Source organism: Vicugna pacos, chromosome 12 (genome assembly GCF_048564905.1).
Source record: "Vicugna pacos chromosome 12, VicPac4, whole genome shotgun sequence".
Classification (NCBI taxonomy): Eukaryota; Metazoa; Chordata; class Mammalia; order Artiodactyla; family Camelidae; genus Vicugna; species Vicugna pacos.
Genome location: NC_132998.1, coordinates 51,443,735 through 51,468,802, shown reverse-complemented (window position 1 = coordinate 51,468,802; position 25,068 = coordinate 51,443,735). Strand labels below are relative to the sequence as shown.

Below are 25,068 nucleotides of genomic sequence, written 5' to 3'. Positions count from 1 at the left end.
AGTGTGTGACTATCAGAAAAGATTAGCAAGTCTGATTTTATCGAAATGACTTATCAGCTTGTCAAAACAATTAAGCATGGAGATAGAGGAAGATTCTTACTGCCAAAGTAGAGATAAGATTATTGAAAAGATGAAGAAACTATCATCTCTCTATAGAGAGGGTCCTGAAGTGACATGTAGATGATTGAGTATGAGTTCATGGTAGCTAGCAACGGGCAGGAAGTAAATCTCCCCCATTAGACAGTAGGCTTCATCAGGTTAAGGACTGTTTATTTTACCATCATTTCTCAGCATTTAACCCAAAGTATAGCATCTGTGAGGTATTCGGTAGTGAAAGTCTGGCCAAAAGTTAAAATTCTGAAATGAAGGTCAACAGATCATTTATGAAAGATTATAACAGTTTTTGTATCTACATGGGACATCACTCATTGAATTAAAAAAGATATGGAGATTAAAAATATATAAAACTCCGTTGGTTAAGTGTTTGAAGGAAAACAGAAGGAAAAAAATGTCAAGAAATCTTAAAAAATAAAGGGAAGCTAAATGATACAAACATTTTAAGAACACATAGCATATGGTGATTGTTCACTGTGAATTTTTTCGGGGTCTGCTAGAATCAGAATGAGCCGTGTAATTAGACAACCTGTTCATAATTATTACTGTGATTGACATTATTTGAAGCACATTCAAGATTGTTCTGTAAAACCCAGGATTATCATAATTAATGAATATGTAAATAACTAACTGATTGAAACTTCTGCCATATCAATATTGCTGTATCATTAAGGTTTTTGAGTAATATGAAGAAGGCTCAGGATTTAGTTAAATACAATGCAGTACATTTTGTGTTTCATTTTCCCTTAGCTGTGTCACCTCTTGGATAAAATGAGAGGTGACACATTCAGCCTGGATGTTAGAAACAAAACATAAGGCAGCTGAAGGAAGTAGTCATTGAAGAGATTCACAGTGTAACCCACTTTCTCTGTATCAGTCATGTTTGAGAATACTCTCAAACAGTTCATAAAAACTTGTGCAGGGAGTTATTTGGGGTTGTGAGAGGCTTATAAAGTCATCTAAATAGGCTTATAGATATAATTGCTTTTTTAGTTCCTGGGTTGACTAAGGCGTCTTAGAGCATTTGTGGCTTGGCAGTGGATGAAATGTGGTTGACAGTTAAAAGAACATATAGAACATATTTTGGTTACTTATTGTGAAGCTTGTGTGAAATCACAGAATAATCTTATGTCAGTAGAGATCTGCCTGGATTATTATGTTCATGTACCACTTTCTGTAGAAGGTTATAGGAACAAATACAGAGGTAAAATTTTAACACAGTGCTTGTTTCACTGTAGGCGTTAATGGTGATTCTTTCTAAAATTATTCTTCAATGCCTGCTGTATACATGTATGTTTACCTAAGTTTGAATTTAATATAAGTGGACTGCTTTAACAAGCTGCACATAAGAATGATTATTAACGTCTAATGCGTGTGCATTTTAAACATGTGATTTTGAAATGTTATTTTTTAAGAACATTACTATATAGAGCAAAATTAATTTTCACTAGCTTTTGGTTTTATTTCATTTATTCATATGATTTAGCAGTCTATCAAGTGTTAACTAATCAGCTAAACGATGTATTTCACAAGTACATCTAGCTAACTTTCAACTGAGTAAAGCTTGAAATGCTTTTGGACATTTTAGAATCTTAGAGAAATAGGATGAAGTAGATAAAATGACATAGTCAAATTCTTTTAATATTTTAGGAAACTTAGAATCCAAATAATTTCTAATTTTTACAAATATGGCATTGTGTTGTGTGTTTACAAAAGATGAGTGTTGCAAAGTCACAGAGATACCATATCACATAAATTAAACCTGAGAGTATTTTTTCCCAGTAGGTTTGCTTTTCTCATTTCAATTTTTGATTGTACTCCTCTCCTTTAACTTGTCATGATTTGAATAAATCATGAAGAACAAGAGAGAAGCAGCCAAAATGTGCACTGCTAGGTATAACTATATCCCTTGTTCTAGTCCTGTGTCAGCAAGGGGTTCAGATTAGTAGTGATTCATGTGGCATTTTGTTGTACCTATGAAATCTTTAAAGTCTTTATCTCATGGTGGTATAGATTCTCAGAGACATGAAATATAAATGGCATATCTTATTTCTTCTTTTTTTTTAATAGATCAGTTGAGGTCGAATCAACAGGGTCATAGACACTGAAAGCATTTTTCGCACAACTTTCTCTCTATTCTCTACTCCTATAGTGCTTTGGCTACAAACACTTTACCCATCAAATAGCATTAATGAGTTGTGCATGTATCTGTCTTCCTCATCATAATGGGAGTTGCTTGGAGGCAAGAACTGTGTCCCAAATGCATTTGGTTTCCCAGTCTCGAACATACGGAGGTTTCATACACAATCAGTGAACATGTATGGAATTAGATTGCATTGTTTAAATCATTTTCTTCAGAGCATTCTTATTGACTCCGTGGATAAGAAGAGTACCTTTATCTGTATCCAAGAGGGTATTGTCAACATTGAAAACTGAAACAAGACAGTACCTTAAATAAGCAAATGAAAATACTGAAAAAGGAAATATTGACATCTATTTGGTTATCTATATGTGTATCTACATACATATTTACTTCTGTACCTATGTTTATACTTATGTCTGAATCCACATTCATTTCATACCTTTTGGAAATCCAAAGTAAATATCTTGTTTGATCACCACTGGTCATCACAAAATTGAACTAAATTTTTGAGACCTAACTGATATACTTTGTGATCACAAAGATTAAGCCCATATTATGTGCTCCTTGTTCATAATTGGGCAGTATTGTCCTATTTTGTTTCAAGTTGCTCCAAACTCTAGTTTACTTTCTGGCATTCATAGTCATCCCTCTAAATGTAGATCTGGCGATGTCACTTAATTCTAGCTTCCTAACTTGGTGTGGAGGATCTTGGGTGATTTTGTTCCTGTCTCTCTATGCCCTAATCACTAGCCACTTACCCTTATACTCCCTGCCTGGAATCCCGCAGATAGGCCACACTGTTTCAAATTTCTATGACTTTTCCTAGATATTCCTTTCTGTCTGAAATGCCCTTTTCTGTTGTGTCCTCCTAGAAAACTCAAATGTGTCCTCCTAGAAAACTCAAATCATCCTTAAAGAATCAACTCAAACTTACCAGTTCAGAAGCTTTCCTTCTTCCTTCCAGGCAGAGCAAACCTCAGCCTTTTCTGTGTAGTCCTGCTCTGTTCTGAACCTATGTCCATTTTTACATATAGCAGGTGCTATTTTAGTATTTGTTTTCATCTTTGTCTGTCCTTCTACTAGTATAGGATCTTTCAAGGTTGGACCCACGTCTTCCTATCTTTTTATCTCCAGAACCAGGCAGACCATCTAGGATATAGCAGGTGCTCAGTATTATTTTACTGAAATTTCACAGCCACGTATGTTTACAGGTGAGGATGCTGAGAGTCTGAAAGGACAGAGTAACTTGTTCAAAGTCCTACAGCTAGTGAGTGGCGGTTATTTTTCTTCCAGTCTAGTGTTACAGAAAAACGTGTTATAGCTCAGTGTTACAGCTTGGTGTGACAGCAACCTGGATCTGGGCGAGAGACCAAGCAGCACTCGGAAGGTTGGAGAACTCAGGTTTATTACACCACTGGGCCCAGAGGAGTTAACATTCGAAGCTCTGGACCCTGTCTGTAGGTTTACACAGGCTTTTATAGACTGCCAGTTTACACGTTACAACATCATATGTAAATAAGGTATAACAAAAATTGACTAATTAGGAACAAGCTTTGTAGAAATGGACCAATCAGGAGGGAGAGAAATAACCAATTAGGAGTGAGCTTCATGCAAATGAAGTGCTACAAATGGGCCAATCAGAAGTTAGGAAAATGGACCAATCAGGAGTGAAGGAAATAACCAATCAGGAGTGAGCTCAGGGAACCAGTAGAATTTTAGGGGTAAGTTTCACTTTCCTAGAAGTAAGCTGTTTCAGAGGCAAAAAGTGAGATAGAGGCACTGGGCCAGGGAACTGGATGATGCTGACAGGAGAGTAATGGCCCTGCCTGGGGGTCCTGCCGGTCTTTTTATGGGGCTTCTCACCTCATTAGGACCCTTTCATTAACCTTGAGGAAGTGTGCCTGTCTTTGCTACCAGGAATAACAGCAGAGCCATTTATGTTCAGACCCATCCTTCTAGAAAATTGAGTCCTTGTGGCTGCTCTGATGTCACCCACATCTTCCCTGAGGATTATTTTCCAGTCTTTTCATGCCTGTGAGTATCTCACCACCACCACTTGAATTGGCTCAGGCTTGGCTCTCATCTTCTTCATCTGGTTTGATGTATCTGACTTTTTTTGATCTCGATTCAGATTATTTGATTTTTTTTTCTTTCTTTTCTGATGACAAGAGACAAAAGTGTCTGCCTGGTATTACTTTTCACTGAAATGAGTCAGCTTTTCTATAGGAACTTGCCGACAGCCCTCCCTTCCAATAGTACACTCTCTCTTCCCACTCATCTCCGTGACTCTGAGTAGATCAGGCATATTCAGATCAGACACGTTCAGGCAGAGGCCACTATGAGACATCAAGGAATTTATTTTTTTCTGGTGTATCTAATGCTGTGCTAAGAATTCTTAATAACTCCTCTCACATGTATTACTCAATACCAATATAGGAAATGCTAATACTGTAAGAAATAATTTTTAAAAAGGGCTGATTCTTTCTGAGACCCATTTATGTTTCTATACAAATTGCTATTTATTGCCAGAAGCTGTTTAGCACTTGCTCCTTCTCTTAGACCTAGACTTTGACTTTCAGTTGCCTGGACCATCTTGCTTTTTAAATGTTCTCTGTTACTTTCCTTGCAACATGTCTACAACGGATCTTTATAGCTCGCCCTTCAAACCAAAATTTTTTCCACTTCTCCGTTTCTGTCAATTGCTCTCCCCCACCTGCCCCAACACCTTTAAAGAAAATTCCATCAAGTCATTCCATGTAGTTATTTCTTTGGTGCTTCCTCTCCATCACCCACTAAGGGGACCAAGACATCAGTGTCAGTTGATTTTTCATTCAAAATATCTCTCAGATTCAACAGTCCTTCAGCAACACCTGTTGTAATACATCATCACTATTGTACATACATCAATTCATCAGTAGCCACTTCCTGTCTCCTGTCTCGACATACATCAAGCCACCCTGTATACTGCAGATAAGTTAATTTTCCTATGCCATTACTTTTATTATGTCATTATGCCTGCTACTGCCTATTTATTAAGACCAAAGTCTTCCACCTCATAACAGAGGATTCAAACAGACCAGCTTTTTTTCACGTTTTCTCTGCTTAGATTTGCCCTTTTTAGCTGCTTCCCGCATTCATCTGAGTAACCTTTCATCCTTCAACAACCCACTTTAATGTCACTTATCTGTGAAGCCTTTTCTGAACTAATTAATCATTTCATCCTCTGTGTTTCATAACATCCATCATATTATTATACAGTTAGGTGTTTATCTGTCTTTCTCTTGTACTTTCTCTTCTACTTTTGAATTCTTTAAGGTTGGGGACTAGGTTTTTGCCAGCTATTTATTCCCAAATCATTATCTGGCCTTGAATAGGAAATTTAATACATATTTGTTAAATGAATGAATGAATAAAGTTATAGTGGCTTTCTCCTTTTCCACGTGAGATTCTCAACTCTGTGTCTTTACTCACTTTGTTTACTTTTCTGAAAAGCCTTTACATTATTCTTCAAAAATCTAAATGCAGTGTATTTTCAAAAACAGTTCAGTACAAAATGACACACATATTTAATATTATTGGAACTGTTTAAATGTAGGCACGTGTGCAACACCTCCAAGAGGTTTCTGAATTAGAGCGGTAGGATTTAGTGTTCCTGTTAACAATAAACTTCTTATGAACAGATTTTAAAGTTCCCCATTTTACCTTATTGTTCTGCATTTTGAAAGTGGTAGAATGGCCTATCATAGTGTCCTTAAACTACAGAATAGAATAAAAACTGCTGACTGTGCACCATAAATATAATATTCCCTGCACAGGCACGTGCACACACATGCAGCAGTTACTTCAAGGATCAAATCAAATTCTACTTCTCCCATTAAACTTTCCATAAATAATTCTGCTTGACCATATTTGGTCTCAAAATTCTTTAGCATTTCTAGTCTGGAAGAGAAGACTGGGTTGGGGGAAGGTGTGGCTCAGTGGTAGAGTGTGTGCTTAGCATGCACGAGGTCCTGGGTTCGATCCCAAGTACCACCATTAAAAATACATAAGTAAATAAATAAACCTAATACCACCCTCCAAAAAAAATAACAGTGTAAATTTTTTTTTTATGAGAGATAAGACTGTTAATTTTGTTCACTGCAGCTATTTTGTTTGATCTTTTATCTCACATGAGAGCCAGGGTTACTTTAGCTTTATTTTTAAGCTTTTTTAGCGTCAGGTCAACAATAGGCAATGAACCAATACTTAGTATTTTCTGTTGTTATTGGTGGTGGTGATGAGGAGGAGGAGGAGGTCCCCGGGCTGGGACTGATAAGTTAAGATCATTTATTTTATAGTGACACAGGTCTTTTATAAAAAATTACACCTTCTCTTTTGGAAACTCTTTGTAATTTTGTTAAATTGAGTTTGCCACTGGCTAGAATTTTTCTTTTTACCCCTCAATTTAGGGTAAGAATAAAGCTCACTCTTCTGAGCCTTGTGTCTTCTGCCAGTCTTTTCTTCCTTTCTTCCTTCCTTTTTCTTCCTTCCTTTTTCCTTTCCTTTTTCCTTTCTTTCTTTCTTCCTTCCTTTTTTCTTTCTTTTCTTTTCCTTTCCTTTCCTTCCTTCCTTCCTCCCTCCCTCCCTTCTTCCTTCCTCCCTCCCTCCCTTCTTCCTTCCTCCCTCCCTCCCTTCTTCCTTCCTTCCTTCCTTCCTTTCTTTCTTTCTCTTTCTTTCTTTCTTTCTTTCTTTCTTTCTTTCTTTCTTTCTTTCTTTCTTTCTTTCTTTCTTTCTTTCTTTCTTTCTTTCTTTCTTTCTTTCTTTCTTTCTTTCTTTCTTTCTTTCTTTCTTTTCTCCTCTCTATTTCTTTTAATGCCCTTTTCCCCTTACTTAGACAATTAGACAGTGTCCTCTCAAAAAATGTAGATCAGTCTCTAGCTAATGACTTAATACTGCTAAATTTAAACATGGCCTTTTGAAATTCCCCTGTGACCAGGCAAAGTTTTGTTTCTATTTTTCTCCAGAAGCATGAAGTAATATATCATGTATAACTTATATTGTCTTAAACAGGTAAGTTTTATTTTTGATATTCATTGTCTTAGATTTTATTTTTAGAATTACATAGCCAGTTTGCTTTATACCATTTAAAAAAATCACATCTCTAGCAAACCGAGATACGTTTACTAAATTTTAATACTGATCAATAGATATTTATTGTTGCTAAACACTAGTAATTAGGATTCAGATAAAGTCTCACTTTAAGTTCATTTTACATTGTGATTTTTGGTTAGATGTTTGAGTGACATATGGGTTGAGCAACTGCTATTTGAAAAGCGGAATATTGTTTAATCTTCAGAATGGACATCACATCTTCAGTTGGTATTTTTTATTAATGAAAATATTAAAAAATAATTATACATTTCATGATTAAAAAACAAAGGGGAATCTCATTATTTCCAGTATCAAATAGCTTTAATGTGCACTTTACAATTGAGTAAGTAACAAGATTGCATACCTGTTTAAAAATGTTATTTTGGAAATATATGATTTTCTCTTATTCTCTAAACCTAGGCTATTTGTCTGAGATCTTACCTTTGCCTTTCAGTGGACTTAAAATGAGCGATGTAAACACCAGTATTATTATTAAAAATTTTTTAAATTGCAAGGTCCAATTTCACTCTCCTTAATTCATCTTGAATTAGGAACTTGATTTGAGAAGAAATACAGTATTAGTTTAAGCAATATTGACACTTAATTCATTGTAACTTTGTACTTTTTATTGCAGCCTCTTAGGGTCTGGGTGCATCCTTCTAGGACATAGGGTGACTTTTGGTTCAGTCACTGCAACAAAGATCTCTTTGATGGAGCATAGACCATTGATGTGAAATTCTTAGACCAAAAGTCCAAAGAAATTAGATATATATTCTACAGACTATAAAAATAAGCTATTAAAGATGAAATTTACAGTATATAGCTGGATGGCTAATTAATTAAATTATTTATTAAACAATCTAAATTACTGAGCAAATGATGATGAACAAAAATGTTTCTTTAAAGCCAGATTTAAATTACACACATGTATATGCCTCGTCAACCGTTTTTTCTTAGTATATTTATTCTCCATTTCCAATGTTTAAAATCCAGGATTGGCGTGCTCTCAGCTTGCAATTACAGCGCACTCAGGAAAAACACGCTGCTTATCTGCTGGCCCCAAACTAGGAGGCTCCAGGAGTGAGTTCAGAATTAGTGAGAGCAATTTAAGCGTTGCAGTCTTTAATCTCTGTAATGATGCTCCTCAGGTCCCAGCTGTCTAGGGGCTGTTAAGCCCTTGTCATCTCCTGCGACTTCTTTTTTCTCTCCTCCTCTCTCTGCAAAGGCAGGAGGCCAGGAGGACTGACAGCTGCTAGCATTTTTGTCAACAAAACCCTGGCTGTTTCTTTAAAGCAGGCGTCTTAAAGCAAAAACAACACAGAAGTACTTTTGCTTTACAGCTTATTTCTAACATAACAAGTCAGCTTTTATTAGAGCAAATACTAATGTCTGAACAATGCATAGACTAGCGGTCTCATGATTTTGTCTGTTTTTACTTTCTAGGAATGGGTTGTTAATTTCTATTGCGCTCCACTTTCTGAATTCACATATCACATTCACATCCACGGATATTATAGTTTGATGTCAGTAATGCCTTTTATCATTCATTGTGGTCTCTTGAAATTCTTTGAGAACATAAATGTGTGTGTGTGTGTGTGTGTGTGTGTGTGTGTGTGTGTGTATTAGAGAAAATAAGAGAGGGAGAGAGGAGGGAGGAATAGGGAAAGAGAGAAGAGTTCAATGAAACTAGAAATAACAAACAGCACTAGAAATTAGGTTTTCTTCTTATATTGAACTAAACTAAAAAAAAAAAAAAAAGGTTATTTGGGACTGGAATTTTAGTCCCGAACCTGCAGAATGTATAAGCCAGCTTAGTCAGTTCCATTTATGTGCTCACTCTTCAAATTCGTTTTAACCTTAGGGACTATCGGAGAACATTGATTTTGTTTCCTCTGCTCAAATCAACCACTTTCATTTTAAAGTCACTTAAGGGGCGTTTTATTTCCTGGGTTCTCTTTAGAGGTAAGTCTCGCCACGCAGGCTGATGAGCGTCATCAGTGAAGTCACACACACATTCTGTCATAGCCGTGAATCACCTATGATGTTGCCCCATCTACTTACTGTATTGCAGGAAAAACAGAGGTTTCTGACGGATGTTCTGCACGAAGTGATGCTGCTTGACGGCTTGGCCAGTTCCCATCCAGTATCACAGGAAGTGATACAGGCAACAGATATTGACAGGGTGTTTGACTGGATCGCATATAAGAAGGTGGGAATAAATTAAGACCTGAGTGCCCATTGGATATTTCACTACCTTGGGGTAACCAAACTATTTCATACTAGATGTATTGTGTTTTTCTCTTCTCCCTCACAGAGAGAATTGGAATATGAGTTAGAAAACGTAAGGTCACTAGGTTCATATCATTTTATGAGTTAGGGCTTTGTTTTGTAAATCAGGAAAGTGGAGATGTGAATATTTGCCAAATAATGCAAAGAAATATTGGCGGTGTTAATGAATAAACGTTTGGAAACTTGATATGAAACTGCAAATGGTATTATGTAAATGTCAGTTTTTATTATTATTAATAAGAGAGCTGACCTATATAGGGACAAGTTATTTTCCACCAATGCCCCTTAAATACTTATTTTGATAGGCTGATGCAAATGGGTATAGACAGTGATAGACATATGTATTTTATAAACATTATTTAAGGGAGATTTAGGGAATTAAGCATGTTACTTGGATAATAAGCATACTAAATGAAAATTTAAAGACTAGACTTTGAATGGCAAATATTTTGGATCAATGACTAGATGTAGAAATCAGGGCTGTTATGAATTTGTTTTTTATTGTTACTTGGATTAGAATTTTTCCTTATATATCTATCCCTAGGTTGTTCTAATTTTTAACATGAGCATGTACATCTCAGTGCTTAAGACTTAGGAGTCACTTAATAATTGTTAAAATAGTGTTAAAAATCGACTTTGTCTTTGGTGTAGATTGAATTGCACTTACAGGGATTTCTACATATTTTATTGACTTAATAATACTGTAAGTTTTTTTTTTCTAAAGTTGCTAAGATTTTCCCTGAAAAAAACAAGGCATTCAGGTTTATAACTAGAGGTCAAATAATGATTCATCAGAATTCTTTGGTGCAGTAATTTGGATATTTGGTTTTGTCCCCAGGATATGACTGTCTCAATGATTATTGGTTAATACTGCATGCTCTAATATGTAAAAGTATAAGTTGTGTTAGAAAATATCTTTTCAAGTCACTGATCATTGCATTGGCTCAAAAAGGGTATTTTTGATGTTTTATAAAGTAAGAGGAAGTATAGGACCATATTTAAAATATGTGATATTAATATATTTTAAATATTAAATAATTGCTTAAATATGAATGTTTATATATGAAGGATTTTTGGCTAGATTTTACTGGATTCACATTCAGTTCATTCAACTGTATTGACACTTAAAATATAATGCAGAAAATAATTTATTATATTAGTCTGAGATGAGTTTGGAGACAAGTCTGTATTTATTTCCCACCTACCACTAATTCTAAAAGACTTTTGGTAAATACCAATTTTACTTCTTTATAAATAACATCAGGAAAATATTATCTTGATTAAGCATGTTTTAGATGTACTTTTACACATATATTAACATTTTTTCCAGATTTCATATCTATGAGTAATTTTGAATTTATTCAAGAAGGTTGAGAATCAAAACAAGAGGAAAGAATGGTTATTATTTTACCCTTTCTACATTTTGGTGCAAAGCTTTACTAGTTTACAAATGTGATACAGTAGCCAACTGTGCCATGATGTTCAAGACCATCATCATAAAGGGCATTGGCTTCTTTGTCTCCAGCCACGTATCTTTTTTAACTTTATTGAGGAATAATTGACAAATATAATTGTATACATTTAAAGTGTACAATGTGGTGAGTGGATATATGTATGCATTGTGGAATGATTACCAAAATCAAGATAATTAATACATCTATCATCTCACGTAGTTAATTTTTGGGGTGGTGAGAATGCCTAAGATCTACTCTCAGCAAATTTCAAGAATGCAATACTGTGTTATTAACCGTAGTCACCACGCTGTACATTAGATCATCAGAAATGCTTCTTCCTATAACTGAAAATGTGTACCCTTTGACCTGTTTCACCCCATTTCCCTCCTCCCTTGGCCTTTGGCAACCGTCACTCTATTCTCCGTTTCTATGAAATTGGCTTTTTTTTTTTTAAGATTTTACGTATAAGTGATACCGTGTAGTATCTGTATTTTACTTAGCATAATGACCTCCACGATGATCCGTGGTGTTACAAATGGTAGGATTTCCTTCTTTTTTTTTTTTATAGCTGAATAATATTCAATTATTTATCACATTTTCGTAGTCCATTCCTCTGTTGAGAGACATTTAGATTTTCTTTTATGTCTTTGTTATTGTAAGAAGTGCTGAAAGAAACATGGGTGTGCGGACATCTCCTTGAGATACTGATTTAAATTCCTTTGGATATACAGGAAGGAATTGCTAGATCATATGGTAGTCCTATTTTTAGTATCTTGAGGAACTTCCATATTGTTGTCTTCAGTGGCTGTACCAATTTACATTCCCATTAACACTGCAGAAGCGTTCTCTTTTCTTCACATCCTCCCTAGCATTTGTTGTCTCTTGCCTTTTTGATAACAGCCATCACAACAGGTATGAAGTGATAAACCTCCTTGTGGCTTAGATTTGCATTTTCCTGATGATTGATGATGCACGTTTTTTTCAAATAACTTTTTTTGCCGTTTGTATATCTTCTTAGAAAAATGTCTTTTTATGTCCTTTGCCCATTTTTAATTGGATTATTGTGATATTTTTTATTGTCTTTCATCATTAGGTAGGATATTGTTTTTAAATTTTTATAAATACTCTTTATCAGGTTGAAGAGCTTGTATTCCACATTGCTGAGAGTATCCATCCGAAATGGGTACTGATTTCATCAAATACTCTTCCCCAATCTATCAAGATGATCATGGGTTTTGTTTTTGTTTTTTATTTAGTTTGTTAATATGGTGAATTATATTGATAGATTGTTGAATGCTATGCTATCTTTACATTCCTGGGACAAAGTATCATTTGGTCATAATGTATTTTTCATGCATTATTGGATTCAATTTGCTTTAAAAAAGTTTAGAAATTTTGCATGTATGTTCATGAAGAATATTGTCCTATAATTTTCTGTTATGGTAATGTCTTTGTTGAGTTTTGTTACCACTGTAAAGCTAGCCTCATAGAATGGAAACTATTCCGTCCTTTTCCATTTTCTGGGATAATTTGTGTAGAATGTAATTTTTTGTTGTTGTTAAATATTTGATAGAATTTACCAGTACAGCAACCTGGGCCTAGAATTTCCTTGATGGGAAGACACTTAACTAATAATTTAATTTAATTAATATATGAGTTTTTCTCGTTGTTTATGTCTTCTTGAGTGAGTTTTCATAGTTTTGGCTCATTTTAACTGATAAGTTTAATTTACTGGCATTGTACATGTTATATTCATACCATTCTTTAATAATCATACAATCTCTAATAACATCACTTCTTTAATTCCAGATATTGTTCATTTTGGTCTATCCCTTTTCTCTTGGTGAGGCTGGCTAGAAGTTTATTCATTTTAGTCTCAAAAAATTAGTGTTTAGTTTAATTGATTTTGCTCTGACTTTCTGTTTTTTAGATTTCCTCCCTAATCTTTATTATTTCCTTTTTCTGTATATTTTGGATTTAGCTGGTTCTTTTTTTCTGCTTTCTTAAGGTGCAAGCTGAAGTCATTAATTGGAAAACTTTTATCTGTTCTAATTCGGGCATTTATTCTATAAATTTCCTCCAAAGTATACTGCCTAAGGCATGTTTTACTTTTAGATTTTTTTAACATTTTTATTGATTTATAATCATTTACAATGTTGTGTCAAATTCCGGTGTAGAACACAATTTTTCGGTTATACATGAACATATATATATTTATCGTTAGTTTTAGATTTATAGAGGTTTCATCTTCATTCACTTTAAAGCTACTAATTTCCCATTTTATTTATTAATTGACCTATGGATTATTCAAATTGTGTTACTTAGTTTATAAATATTTGAAGATTTTCTAGAAAATTTTGTGTTATTCCTTATTTAATTCTGTTGTGGTCAGTGGAATATAATTCTTATGACTTGCATCTTCTTAGGATTATTGAGGCTTATTTCATGGCCCAGAATTTAGTCTCTGTTGGCAAATATACCATAGGCACTTCAAAAGAATGTGGATTCCACTGTTGGCTGGAGTGTTTTATAAATGCCAATTAGCTCAGGTTGGTTGATAGAATTGTTCAAGTCTTCTGTATCCTTATTGATTTTCTGTCTGCTTGTTTATCATGCTTTCCTGATGGGCCCTCATTGTTTGGGTTCACCCACATGGTGCCAAAATCAAACTTCTAAAAATGTAGTGAAAAATAATGGCCAAGGTACCTGCTGGCATATCTGAAAAATAATCTTCAATGTGAATGTGGAAACCTGAAGATCAAAGCAACTTGGCTGTAATCTCAGGGGCTTCATTTTGATCATTTCAGGCCTTTCTGTGCGGTTCGTGTTTCAGTTTCAGTTCTCCAGTTTGGCTTCTCTCAGGCTCTTCCCATCAGCACGTTAGTATGTGGGTAATATGCAATAATTGATTTAACTTTGTGGATGGAATGGGTAAACCATGTCATTCTGGGATGTGTGACCGGTGATGGAGGTTATTGTACAGCCCTAAATTATATCAACTCTTGACATTTATTGAATGCTTACTCTGTGCTAGGCACTGTGTGAGGCTCTACACATTCCTTAATTTCATTGTCATAATCCCCTTTTGGGGTTGTTATTTTCATGGTCCTCATTTTAAAGATGAGGACACTGAATCATGGTCACTCCAAGAATATGTTTCCCAGGAAATCAGGTTCCAGGGCCAGCGTTCTTAACCACTGTCATGTTTGATCAGTAATCTTGGCTGGAGCATTCAAAATCCAAAATCATGTGTAAGCCCCAACTCATGTTCCAGGCACCGTGTGCCGAGTGCTTGGGAACCTAACAACCAGTAAGACACGAAGGAGAAACAGCATATAGATAAGTTAGTGCAGTAACATTTGAGTATGAACAGCAGTTTTTCCATTTTACATGTAGAAAGTGAACTCAAGCCATCTTAAGCAATAAAAAGGAATTTGTTGGCTGAATAACTGGTAAGTCTGAGATGCAGTATTATGTTGAGGAATGGGTGAATCCAGATTTTTAACAATGTCATCAGAAATCTACCTTTCATCAGCTTCTGGGCTCTTTGCCTCTGACTTAATTTCTAGATGATTCTTAGATAGGTGGCTCCAAGCAAATGTAGGCTAACGAGTCCTCAAGCCTGTGATCCTAATGAACTCAGAGAAAGAGTGAACTGCCTCCCTCACAACAGAATCTCTATCTGTTTTTCCCCAAAGCTTATGATTTATTCTTATTTGGTAATAGAGCAACCCTGGCCCTCTGTCCATGGGATGGACAGTTCCTGTGGACACTCTGACTGGCTGGCCTGGGTCGTGAGCTCATCCTCTGGTGGGAGAGATGGGTCACATAATTGGTAGGTCCACTGGGTTCACTTGAAGTAGGATTTCCAAAAGAAAGTGATGGCTAGGTAAAAGTAAAGGATGCCAACCTCAGAATCTTAGAAGTTATGATAGAAATATGTATAGGATGCATACAGACTTGGGGTAAGGGGAAATGGAGTGACCAACGTGCAAAACAAGGATCATTCTGTAGAACTGGCCCAGAAAAGGGACACAGCGGTGACTGAGTGGCACATCACGGAGTTTGACATGGTTGTAGAATAGAAAGGGTTTGGGGTAGTAGATAGGCTGGGGAGATGAGCTGGGAAGAACTTGGAAGACCTCTTAGATGAAAGTAAGAAGCGTGAACTTTATCCAGCAGGCCAAGAGGAACCAATGAAGAGTTTCAGTTGGAGGAGTAACATAAATAAATAGTTTTCTAGAAAAAATATTCTTGTAGGTATGGTAGAGATGGAAATAATGCAATAGATCTGGACATTTCAGAAAAGGTTGTTTTAGGAACTAGAAGATAGAAACTAGAGTTTTACCACGTAGCACTTAAAAAAAAATTAGAGTCTGTAGCGCTTAATGAAAGCTCCTTGCCTTCTGGGTTTTTCTCCCTGAAGATCCCCATTACTAGGCTACATTAACCTTTGGCAACAGTCAACCTCTCATTGCATCAGTGCTTCACTATCTGATCGTCTTTCATAATTATTCCCTTAATAATTATTCTAATTACTCTCACTTCTGTTTTTTGTTACTCTTCCCACGTAGTAATTTTATTACACTTTAAATAACTTTTTATATAGAACTGCGTTGTAGGGGTAGAGAAGATTATAGAAGTTAGAAACCAGCAAACCAGATACTAATTTCTGTGGCTTTGCATTCAAGAACTGAGTGATTTTGATGACATACTGAGTCATGTTCAATATGGACAGTTTCAAGGCCATTATTAAAAGCAAAAAGAAAACTAAAATTACATATATATTTTTAGAATGGGAAGAGAAAGAGTGAGAACTAGTTTTTTAAGAGAGAGAGACAGAGAGAGAGAGGGAGTTACATCTTGTGAAATAAAATATTTCCCATTTTAAAAGTAGATTGAAAATGAGGATGCTTTATCCGAAAAGTGCAATGGAAATAGAAAAATACTGTCCATAGATAGCAGGACTGGAGAAGATGGATTGAGATAGTCTCTTTACTCTAAAAGCACAAAGGGAAATAAGAATCAACGACCCAATGACCTGGATGAAGAAAGTGAGTGAATGCTCATTAAATTTACATACGGTGTCAAGTCGGAGAGGATTGCTCCAAGCTTGGGAGAGACGAACAGATTTCACAATGACTTAAGCAAATTTAAAGAGGCTTCTTTAAAAACAAGAACAATTTTCAGCAATTCTTATATCAAGGTTGACATACTTTAGAGACCAAATGAAATTACATAGAGTAAAAGGAAAGAATTGGCAAACAGAGAAAGACCCAAAAGGGGTCATGGTGAATACAAATGAAAAAGGAAGGGGTGGAAATTCAACTTGCATTATTCTGCCAACACATTCCAGGCTTAAAGTTTAAAATCCTTGTATGGCTAAAGAGGAAAATATATACGATTTTTACCGTCTTCACATGTGAATAGGAAAAGGCATTTTGCATCTTTCGTCCCTTCTGATACCAGGTTCCCCATCCACAGCCTCCTGTCAGCCAGACCATGATTAGTGCAGCGAGAAAACACATACTAACTCTATATACAGGACAGATTGCTTCTGTAGAAAAAATAATAACAATAGGATGGTGCCTTCTTTCAAGAATGTAACCCAGTAGTAGACATAAAACATGTGAAATGAAAGCAGTAAGTGTGCTAAGAATGAGTAGAGCACATCTTCATTTAACAAGTATTTGCTATGTATGAGGTTATTTTGTGAAATGCTTTGCATGTCTCATCTCACTTACCCCATACAGAAAACCTGGACTGTTGGCCTTTTTAACCCATTTTACTGATGAGAAAACTAAGACTTTAGAAGCTAAGTGATTTCCACGGGGTCAGACATCTAGCAAGTAAACAAGCAGGATTTGAAGTCAGATCTAACTCAAATTCTAGGCTCTGGTATATAAAACTTTTCACAGATAAATATACTTCAAGGTAAGTTATGATATGAGTCATCTCAGTGGATGGCAACGCCATGTCCTCAGGCCATCTTTAATTTTCCCTTTTTCTCACCCTATTTCCCAGAAAATAAATCTATTGTGTCTTCTGTAAAATAGGCCCAGAATTTTCCCTCTTCTCCCCACCATTCCTGCTGCCATATTGGTCTGAGTCACCGCCATATTGGCACAATAGTTTCTTAAACGCTCTCTCTGCCTCTAATCCTGCAACCCCATAGTCTATTTAGAACCAAGCACTCGAAGTGATCTTTTTTGAAAAACCTAAGCCAATAGTGCCAGTTCTTTGCTGGAAACCCTACAATGACCCGCACCAAAACGAGAATAAAAGATAAAGTATTTACAGTGACCCATGAGGCTCTACCTGACCTCCACTCACCCTGCTATCCCCGAAGCCCCCCACAGATCCCTGACCCTTATTCTCTCTCTTATCCCTCTGACTTGACCACTTCTTATCATTGTCCTCTGATTCATGGTAATCCTGCTCCACCAACCCATCTGCTTTCCTTGAAATCCAGCCAAACTCCCTCCCACACTAGGACCTTTGATGTGGGAATGAGGTTATTCTGGACATCATCATAGTTCTAACGCGTTCTCCTTGAAACCTTTGTTGAAATGCCACCTTCTCAAAGAAGCTGTTGATTTAAATAACCAGCTGGCACCCTCACTTCTTTCTTCACTCATTTTTCTTATTCTGACCCACATACTGTTTAGTTCCATCGTACTGATCACCTTCAAATGTGTAAGACAGTTTATTCAGTGTTATGTTTACTATATGATCTGTCTTCTAAACAGAGGGATCTATGTAAGTGTCCTTCACGGTCTTCCAGTACTCAAGATGCTGCCTGCATATAGTAGGCGCTCAATATGTGTCTGCTGAGCTACATTAGAGTAAATGTTAGAAAAGCAACACAAGCAAATCATTATGGTGTTTCAGAGGGAAAGATCCCATCTGTTTATAGGAATTAGGAAAAAGATTTGGCACTTGAAACAGCATGAAACCATTTCCGATATAATTCCATATGAATTCTAGAGGGGGAAGGAAGGTTGTGTTGCCCAGTCATTCCGTTTTCTAATGGGTTCTGTCACACGTGGCCTGACCCCTCAGCCCTGGACCACCTGGGACCCCGTTCCTGTCAACTCAGCCCTTTTCCTGCGGTCTCTGCCCTCCCCTGCCTCAGGCACAATCAGCCTCCTGTTCTGCAAGTCTTTCCAGCTCTTATTCGTCTAAGCACATCCTTCCTTCTAGCCTTTGCTTTCTCTGTTCACAGTCTGCTACTTACATGTGGTCACATGAATGTGTCTGATTACCACTTTGTCCTCTTTGACAGCTTCGTGCATCCTTTCCTGGTATATGATGTATGTTGATTAACTAGCATTTGTGGTCGTTTCTGTAAAACAGTTGGACAACAGGCTTTAGGTCGGATATGCAATGGCAGTAATACTAGTAGTGGGAAAAACAGTATCAATTGTTCTGTGAGAGTTTAGTGTACCACTAGACATTCGCATAATTACCTCAGTAAATCTCCCATCCCTGTGAGGCAGATACCATTATCTTCAGTTTACATAGGAGTAAACAGAGACCCAAAGAGTGTAATGGTTTCTCAGGCTTGGAGGTGTCAGAGCTCAGACTCACATCGCACTGTTTCTGACTCGTGTTCTTTCTGCCCTACCAGGATGCTTTCTTTAGCTAATTGCCTGTTATGCCATGGTTTCAACAGGCAGTAGGATTTGGGTTACAGTCTTCTGACATATACTGAAGTTAGGGGTTCTTCCTAAATGAAAAATTCACTGTTTTAAAATAATTTATGTACTGGCATGCAAATAAAACATAAAGGTTATAAAATCTGGGAAATATGTTCATCTCATAAGGGAAATATGAACAAGCTTAAGAGACTGAGGAAAATTAAACAAAGAACACAGAGACAGAGAGAGAGAGATTGGACAGGGGGAGAGGCAGAGAGAGAGAGAGAGAGAGTGAGTGATTTAGAGACGGTTGGAGATACATCCTATCCGGAAAAGCTAAGAAACTTATGTCCACCCTCGAGGATAGAGGGCTCAGAGGTGACTTCATAACCGGCTTTCATATATAAATTGTTATTATAGGAAGGCTGTTCAGCACTTCTCTGTCAACATTAAGGTCAGAGTTAGATAAATGGCCTTAAATTATAGGAAAAAAATTTCAGTTCATCTAAGAAAGAACTTCTTGACATAAAAGGCAATTAAATATTTCAATATGAACCACCAAAGATTATAAAATTTTTCATTCTTTGATAATCTTAAAAATTTGTTTTGTTTTGTTGTCTTTTGTTTAGGGGGAGGTAATTAGGTATTTATTCATTTTGATGGAGGTGCTGGGGATTGAACGCAGGACCTTCTACATGCCAGGCACGTGCTCTACCATTGAGCTACACCCTCCCCTCCATCTTCATTCTCTGATGTTCTCTAAAAATAAAATTAAAAATCCGCTCCCGAATTAACAAAGTAAAATGTAGGACTACTCAACGAGTTCTTCCTGGATTTGAGTCCATGGTATATCATAGTCAAATAATGTGATATAAAATACATAATTTCTTAGCAGTTGATTTCGATGCATGTTATTTATGTTTATATCATTCCATTTCTCCCTTTTTAATACATATAGAAGTGTGAATGGTAAAAGAAGCCAACCGCTTGCCTCTTAGGTAAGATGAGAAAATTTAGAGACAATACCCACCCATCTCTGAACCATCTGACATTTGTAAAAATTATCAAAAGAGTGTCTAAGGTAGAATTTACTTTAGTGATTCTCTTTATTGCTAATGACTCTTGTCCTTGCCTTTGACCTTGAAATTACCATTATTCTAGGCCAGAGGTGATTTTAAGACATCATGGAAAGGAAATGCCTTTTTGCCCTGTAAAGAAAATGTACATGGCGGGAGGTGATTATATTGACATTTCTGTGATAAATGCCTTTACCACTTGCTGGTAAATTATTAATTTGTGCATTTTGCTGATGGAGGTAAGCTTTCTTTTGCACATGTGTCTGACTGATTCTTCACCATTTGAATGGCTTCTTTTTTTTTTCTTCCTTGCTCAAATCTTAATACTTAAAACAACTTGCTTTTTTCTTTCAAGTCACTTGTACTTCTCGCTAGTAGTTGTTCTTTGATTTATTTGATGCAGTTGAAGGAAAACCTATGTATTTAGTGAAAATAGGTAACAGGTTACTCAGGAGTGTAAGGAATGGATTAATCCTGTTCAAAGGACTCAGATCCTCTGTGGGCTCCTCTTGTATTTCATTGATTTACTGTTATTAACTAATGGTTTAGGATGCTAGGTTTCAAGTCCTCTGTTACACGGCTCCTTTCTTACTTTGCTGAAATGCTTAAGAAGCTGCAATGTTGGTTTTGACTTTATTCTTCGGTTCTTTTTGTGAAAGCCAGAGAGGTGATCACACAATACAAGAAGCTTAAGAGCCAAAGCTGTGTCTCAGTCTTAGCTTGCAGAACTTGTCTCTCGTGAGACTCCACTGCTGCAGCTTTCTGAAATCCTTGCACAAGGTACAGTTGTTCTTAGTGTTTCGTTTATGCAAAAAGCCTAATTCTAATGACTTTTGCAATGGTTCACTCACGCCAGACGTCATCAGTAGCCACGATTAAGAATAAAAATACCATTTCAACTTATTGAAATATACAAAAAGTACTCCATTCCACACTGCATCTGTACGTGACTTTAATTCCGTTAGGCTAGGAGGCAGCCACAATCAGAAGAGAATGGGGCTTCTGTTGACAGTACAAGTGCAATTCAGTCAGGAGACCTGTGAATCTCAAATTGTTTTATACAGGATGTTCAGAGAGAAATAACAACTGAAGATAAAACCATAAAGTATTGGGAATCAGCCATTGTATATTCCCCTAGCACACAGGGAGACTGCAATGTTTTGAACAGATTTCCTGGCAGATCGGGATTTGGTGGTAGTTGGAAAGAACACAAGTAAAATTAGGAATAAGTTAAGATTTAAAGGATAAACAAGAAAGGCAACTGGATTGAAGGGTTGATGTTTTGGCAAAGGAGAAACAGTAGGAAGGAAGGGAGAACAGAGAGAAAGCTTCCTTTTAACAGGAAGATGTTTGAAGAAAATGAAGAATTAAAGTATTCACACTGTAGGTAGTTTGTATACTTCTGACAGTGGGATAGGTTGGAAGAAGCGGAACTGAATGAATCTTCCAGTAGAACAGTCAAGAGTAGGTAGTGTTTTAGCATCTCATGAATTCACCTTTTGACTTAACATAACCACCTCCCATTGTTAATCAACCACCCATGGTATATTGATGGAGTATTCAAATATTCAGAAGCCCTATATGGTGATCAGTGTCACATATAAAGTGCGAAAGAGTTATCCCCCAATTATTTTACCATTAACCAAGTATTAAACAGTCCACCTCTACATTAATCAAGCAGCATCTCAATCAGAGGTTTTGTTTCAGACAAGCCTAACGGTGTTACTGTGCAGGGTAAATACACTTCCAGTCAAACAAAACAAAACAAAACAAAAAAATCCTTTCTCTTTGGCCCCAGTAGCCTTTTTGAGGGTAAATGTGCCATTTCCTTTGAAATAATGAAAGCATTTCTTCGGATCCACTTTCACAGATATTCCCATGGATTCTTTCAGGGAGGCTAAGGGCCATTTGATGACCTACTGGGAAAATTATCAAGGGACCACATGTTTTATACATCCTGTATCATTCATGCTATTGCCTATTTTCTGGCAGCACTGAATCAAGTTTATGGCTTTTAAAAATAGAAGGTCTTTCTTTCAGCCTTTTTTTTTTTTTGAGTTGTCTCTGTATCAGTATTGGAAATGGAAGGCTTGACTGTGATTTCATACAACGTATTCTTACCTTTAAAAAGCAGAGTGAAAAAATACTGAAGTGGCTTTTGCCTTGAGGGCAGTTTTCCAACCAGGAGTATCTGAGCACAATTTTCAGGGTTTCACAGAGATGGGAAAAGAAGACAAAGCTAAAGGTGAGGAGTTTAGTGGGATGCCTCCCATAAAGCCAGGCCCTGAAGGAGCTGCACCTTTAGCACACAGATGAACGAGAAATAAACCTGTCCCTTTCCTCAGGAGACCACAGAGAAATTGTCTGTTCCAAGCCATGACAGCAAGTGAAGAGGGAAAGGAAATTTCTCTTGCAAATCTGCAGTCACAACTCTGGCATGGCATTGCAGCTCAAATGAAAACTACCTGGGTACACTGTGAACGTCAAGCCAGCATTTTAATATAAAATTCTTGATCCTGGACTAGAAGTATCCTCACATGCCAGACATAACTAAAACAAACCCTTTCCAGCGATGCACGCCTTCATATCACACCTCAGAAGATTTCCACAGATGAGTACCAAGGATAAAGAGCCTCTCACAGCCAGAAATCCCCAGTTATGGAAAGAAAGGAGATTCCAGGAATGTAAGACAGCTAACACAGCTGAGAGCAGAATCACCCGTGCGTATGATTAAAACATTGGGTATGTTAGGGTATAAAATCCTATATTAATACATTTGAGGCAACGAGGAGGTTTGAAAATATAAACAAAGTGCAGGCAGATTAAAAAGTAACTAATGAGGGCTTCTAGAAATAAAAACATAAGAACTGCCTTTAAAAGTGTAGTCCATGTAGATGGTTTATCACAGGTTGGAAAGAGCTGAAGAGAGAATTTTAAAGTGGAAGAGGTAACTGAGGAAATGATCCAAGTGCAGTACAGGGAGACATACACATGGGAAATACGCAAGAGAAGTTAAGAAGCACAGGAGAGGGAGTGGGGAGGTCTAACAAATGGGCAATACGTAGTCTCAAGACCTAGCTTCGCCTATTTATTTCCATCCTTTATTTCTTCATCAAATTATTGTGTCTCAGATTCAGGGGCTCAGGGTTTTTTTTTTTTTTCCTGCTTTAAACAGTGCACCATTCTTAGAAAGAGAGCTCTGAGTTTGAGCTAAGATATTCTTTATTTTAAAGTAAAGAATTTTACCCATGAGCTAAGATATTCTTTATTTTAAAGTAATGAATTTTACCCATCAGCAAAGTACTGTTTTGTCATCCTTATTGTCTTTTGTTACCATCTTTAAAGCTTGAACAAGATACTAATTTAAAAGTTAAACACTGTACTTTTTAGTATTAATACTCACTGTTTACTGGGTGCTCACTGTGTTCCTGGGGTTTTACTATATACATCTTTCTTTTTAAATGTTACATCAAGCTGACACCTATGGTAGTAACATCTTACGGCCTAAGTTCATGCAGCTCGTAAGTGGAAGAACCAAGATTTCAACCCAGACTACCTGACTCCAAATTCTGTTCTCTCATTGCTTGGTCACATAGTCAAATAAGTGTTGCTTTCATGGTAGAGAAGGTTACACATTTATTCAAGCAATTCTGCCTCTCATCTGACCATTTATTTCATCTCTCTTTTGAGAGTTTCTTCAGGTACAACTTCTTGTCTAAGAACACCAGTGTCATTATTTTATAGTTTCTGAAGAGTTTATCTTGATGAGATACGTTTTTCCTTTGTCCTTCATTCTCATCAATGCTTATTTTACCCTATTTACCTCTTCCTAGTTTACACTGCTCCACTATGGAGCCAACAACTTAAGGATCCTTGGAAATATTCTATGCCAAGACTGTCCTGGTGCTGAGAGGCCCTAAGGAGAGGTGTACATGGTCAGGCATGGAGCTGTGTGGGTCTAGGTGACTCTCAGAGGCATAGTTAGGCTTCTACAGAGTGGAACACATTCAGAAGCAAACCGACTGGTGCCATTCAGTTGCGCACTGCCCTTCTGCTGTAAGTTTACAATAGGATGTGATTAGTTCAGTGCCATAAAAATATCTGGCCTGAAGTAGAGAATGTGGAGCAGGTATCCCCCTGGTATGCGCTTTAAGCCAAAGCAGAGCAATGATCAAACAATTGAATATCTATGTTTTATTTACATAGTCCCCAAACTGTTTTCCAGCCCCACAGTTTTAAGATGAAATGTGCAAACATTTATTGCTACATCATTTTCCTCCTGGAAGGGGGAGGAATGGGAGCTTTGTGACTAAATTGGAGAAGTTGAAACTTTTTGAGTAGTCATGTCGTTAAGAGTAAAAGCAAGAGTTTTAATGCTATCTAACGTCTAAAAATGTTTTTCCAGTTTGAAATGAATGTGGTGGTGGCATTGGGAAGAAGTTAGCATGTTTAAAGGTATTTATGTCTGAAATAATAACCTCAGTTAACACTTCTGTAACACTATGTCCTGATGCCTTTTATATCACTTCTGTATATATGTTAAGTCATATAACCTTACAGCAACCCCATGATACAGATCCTCTTCCCATCTCCAATTTATGGATGAGGAAATTTAGGAGGTAACTTCTCCAAATCACGAAGTTAGTAAGTGTTGGAGTCAGGATTCATACAGTGGTAGTTCTCTGTGTTCTCTTCATCGCCTACCCTAGACCAATCATCTTTCTATTTCTTTTTGTGTTTTGAGAACACATTGCACATATAACATGAAGAGATAGTCATTTTTTTTCCGGTAGCTCTCTTCTATTTTTATTTATTTGTGTGTGTCTGTTTAACTACTTCTCTTAGAATCAAAGCTTTTGCAATATCCCTATTATTATCTCGTTCACCACCTTACGGACAGTGAACACACAATAAATGACTTGTAGTTTGAATGAATTATAACAGAGATTAATTCTACTTTCCAAATCCTCAGAGTCTTTAAGGTAGTGATGCACATTTAATTTCTGATTAGTTCAGATTCCAAACAAGAGTGACTTTTGAGATACGCTTGGTTTTTATTTTAAACACTTAGCATGAAAGAAGGAAATATGTCTCTGTACTATTAAGCAAAGCCATGCTTTACTAAATGCTCATGTTACCTTCTCAAGAGTTCTTTAGTTTGAACTATTCACATTCATCCTGAAAAATAATGCAAGAGTCCAGCTTCTTTTCCTTGTCCTGAA

General features: G+C 36.5%; 1 protein-coding gene across 1 annotated transcript in view; it reads left to right on the top strand.

Moving 5' to 3' along the window:
• Window positions 1-25,068, top strand: part of TRHDE (thyrotropin releasing hormone degrading enzyme) — a 331,308-nt gene that overhangs the window by 191,743 nt on the left and 114,497 nt on the right. The window contains exon 6 of the mRNA XM_072973927.1: window positions 9,459-9,596. Coding sequence (XP_072830028.1) covers window positions 9,459-9,596 — 138 coding nt within the window. The remainder of the gene's footprint in view (window positions 1-9,458; window positions 9,597-25,068) is intronic.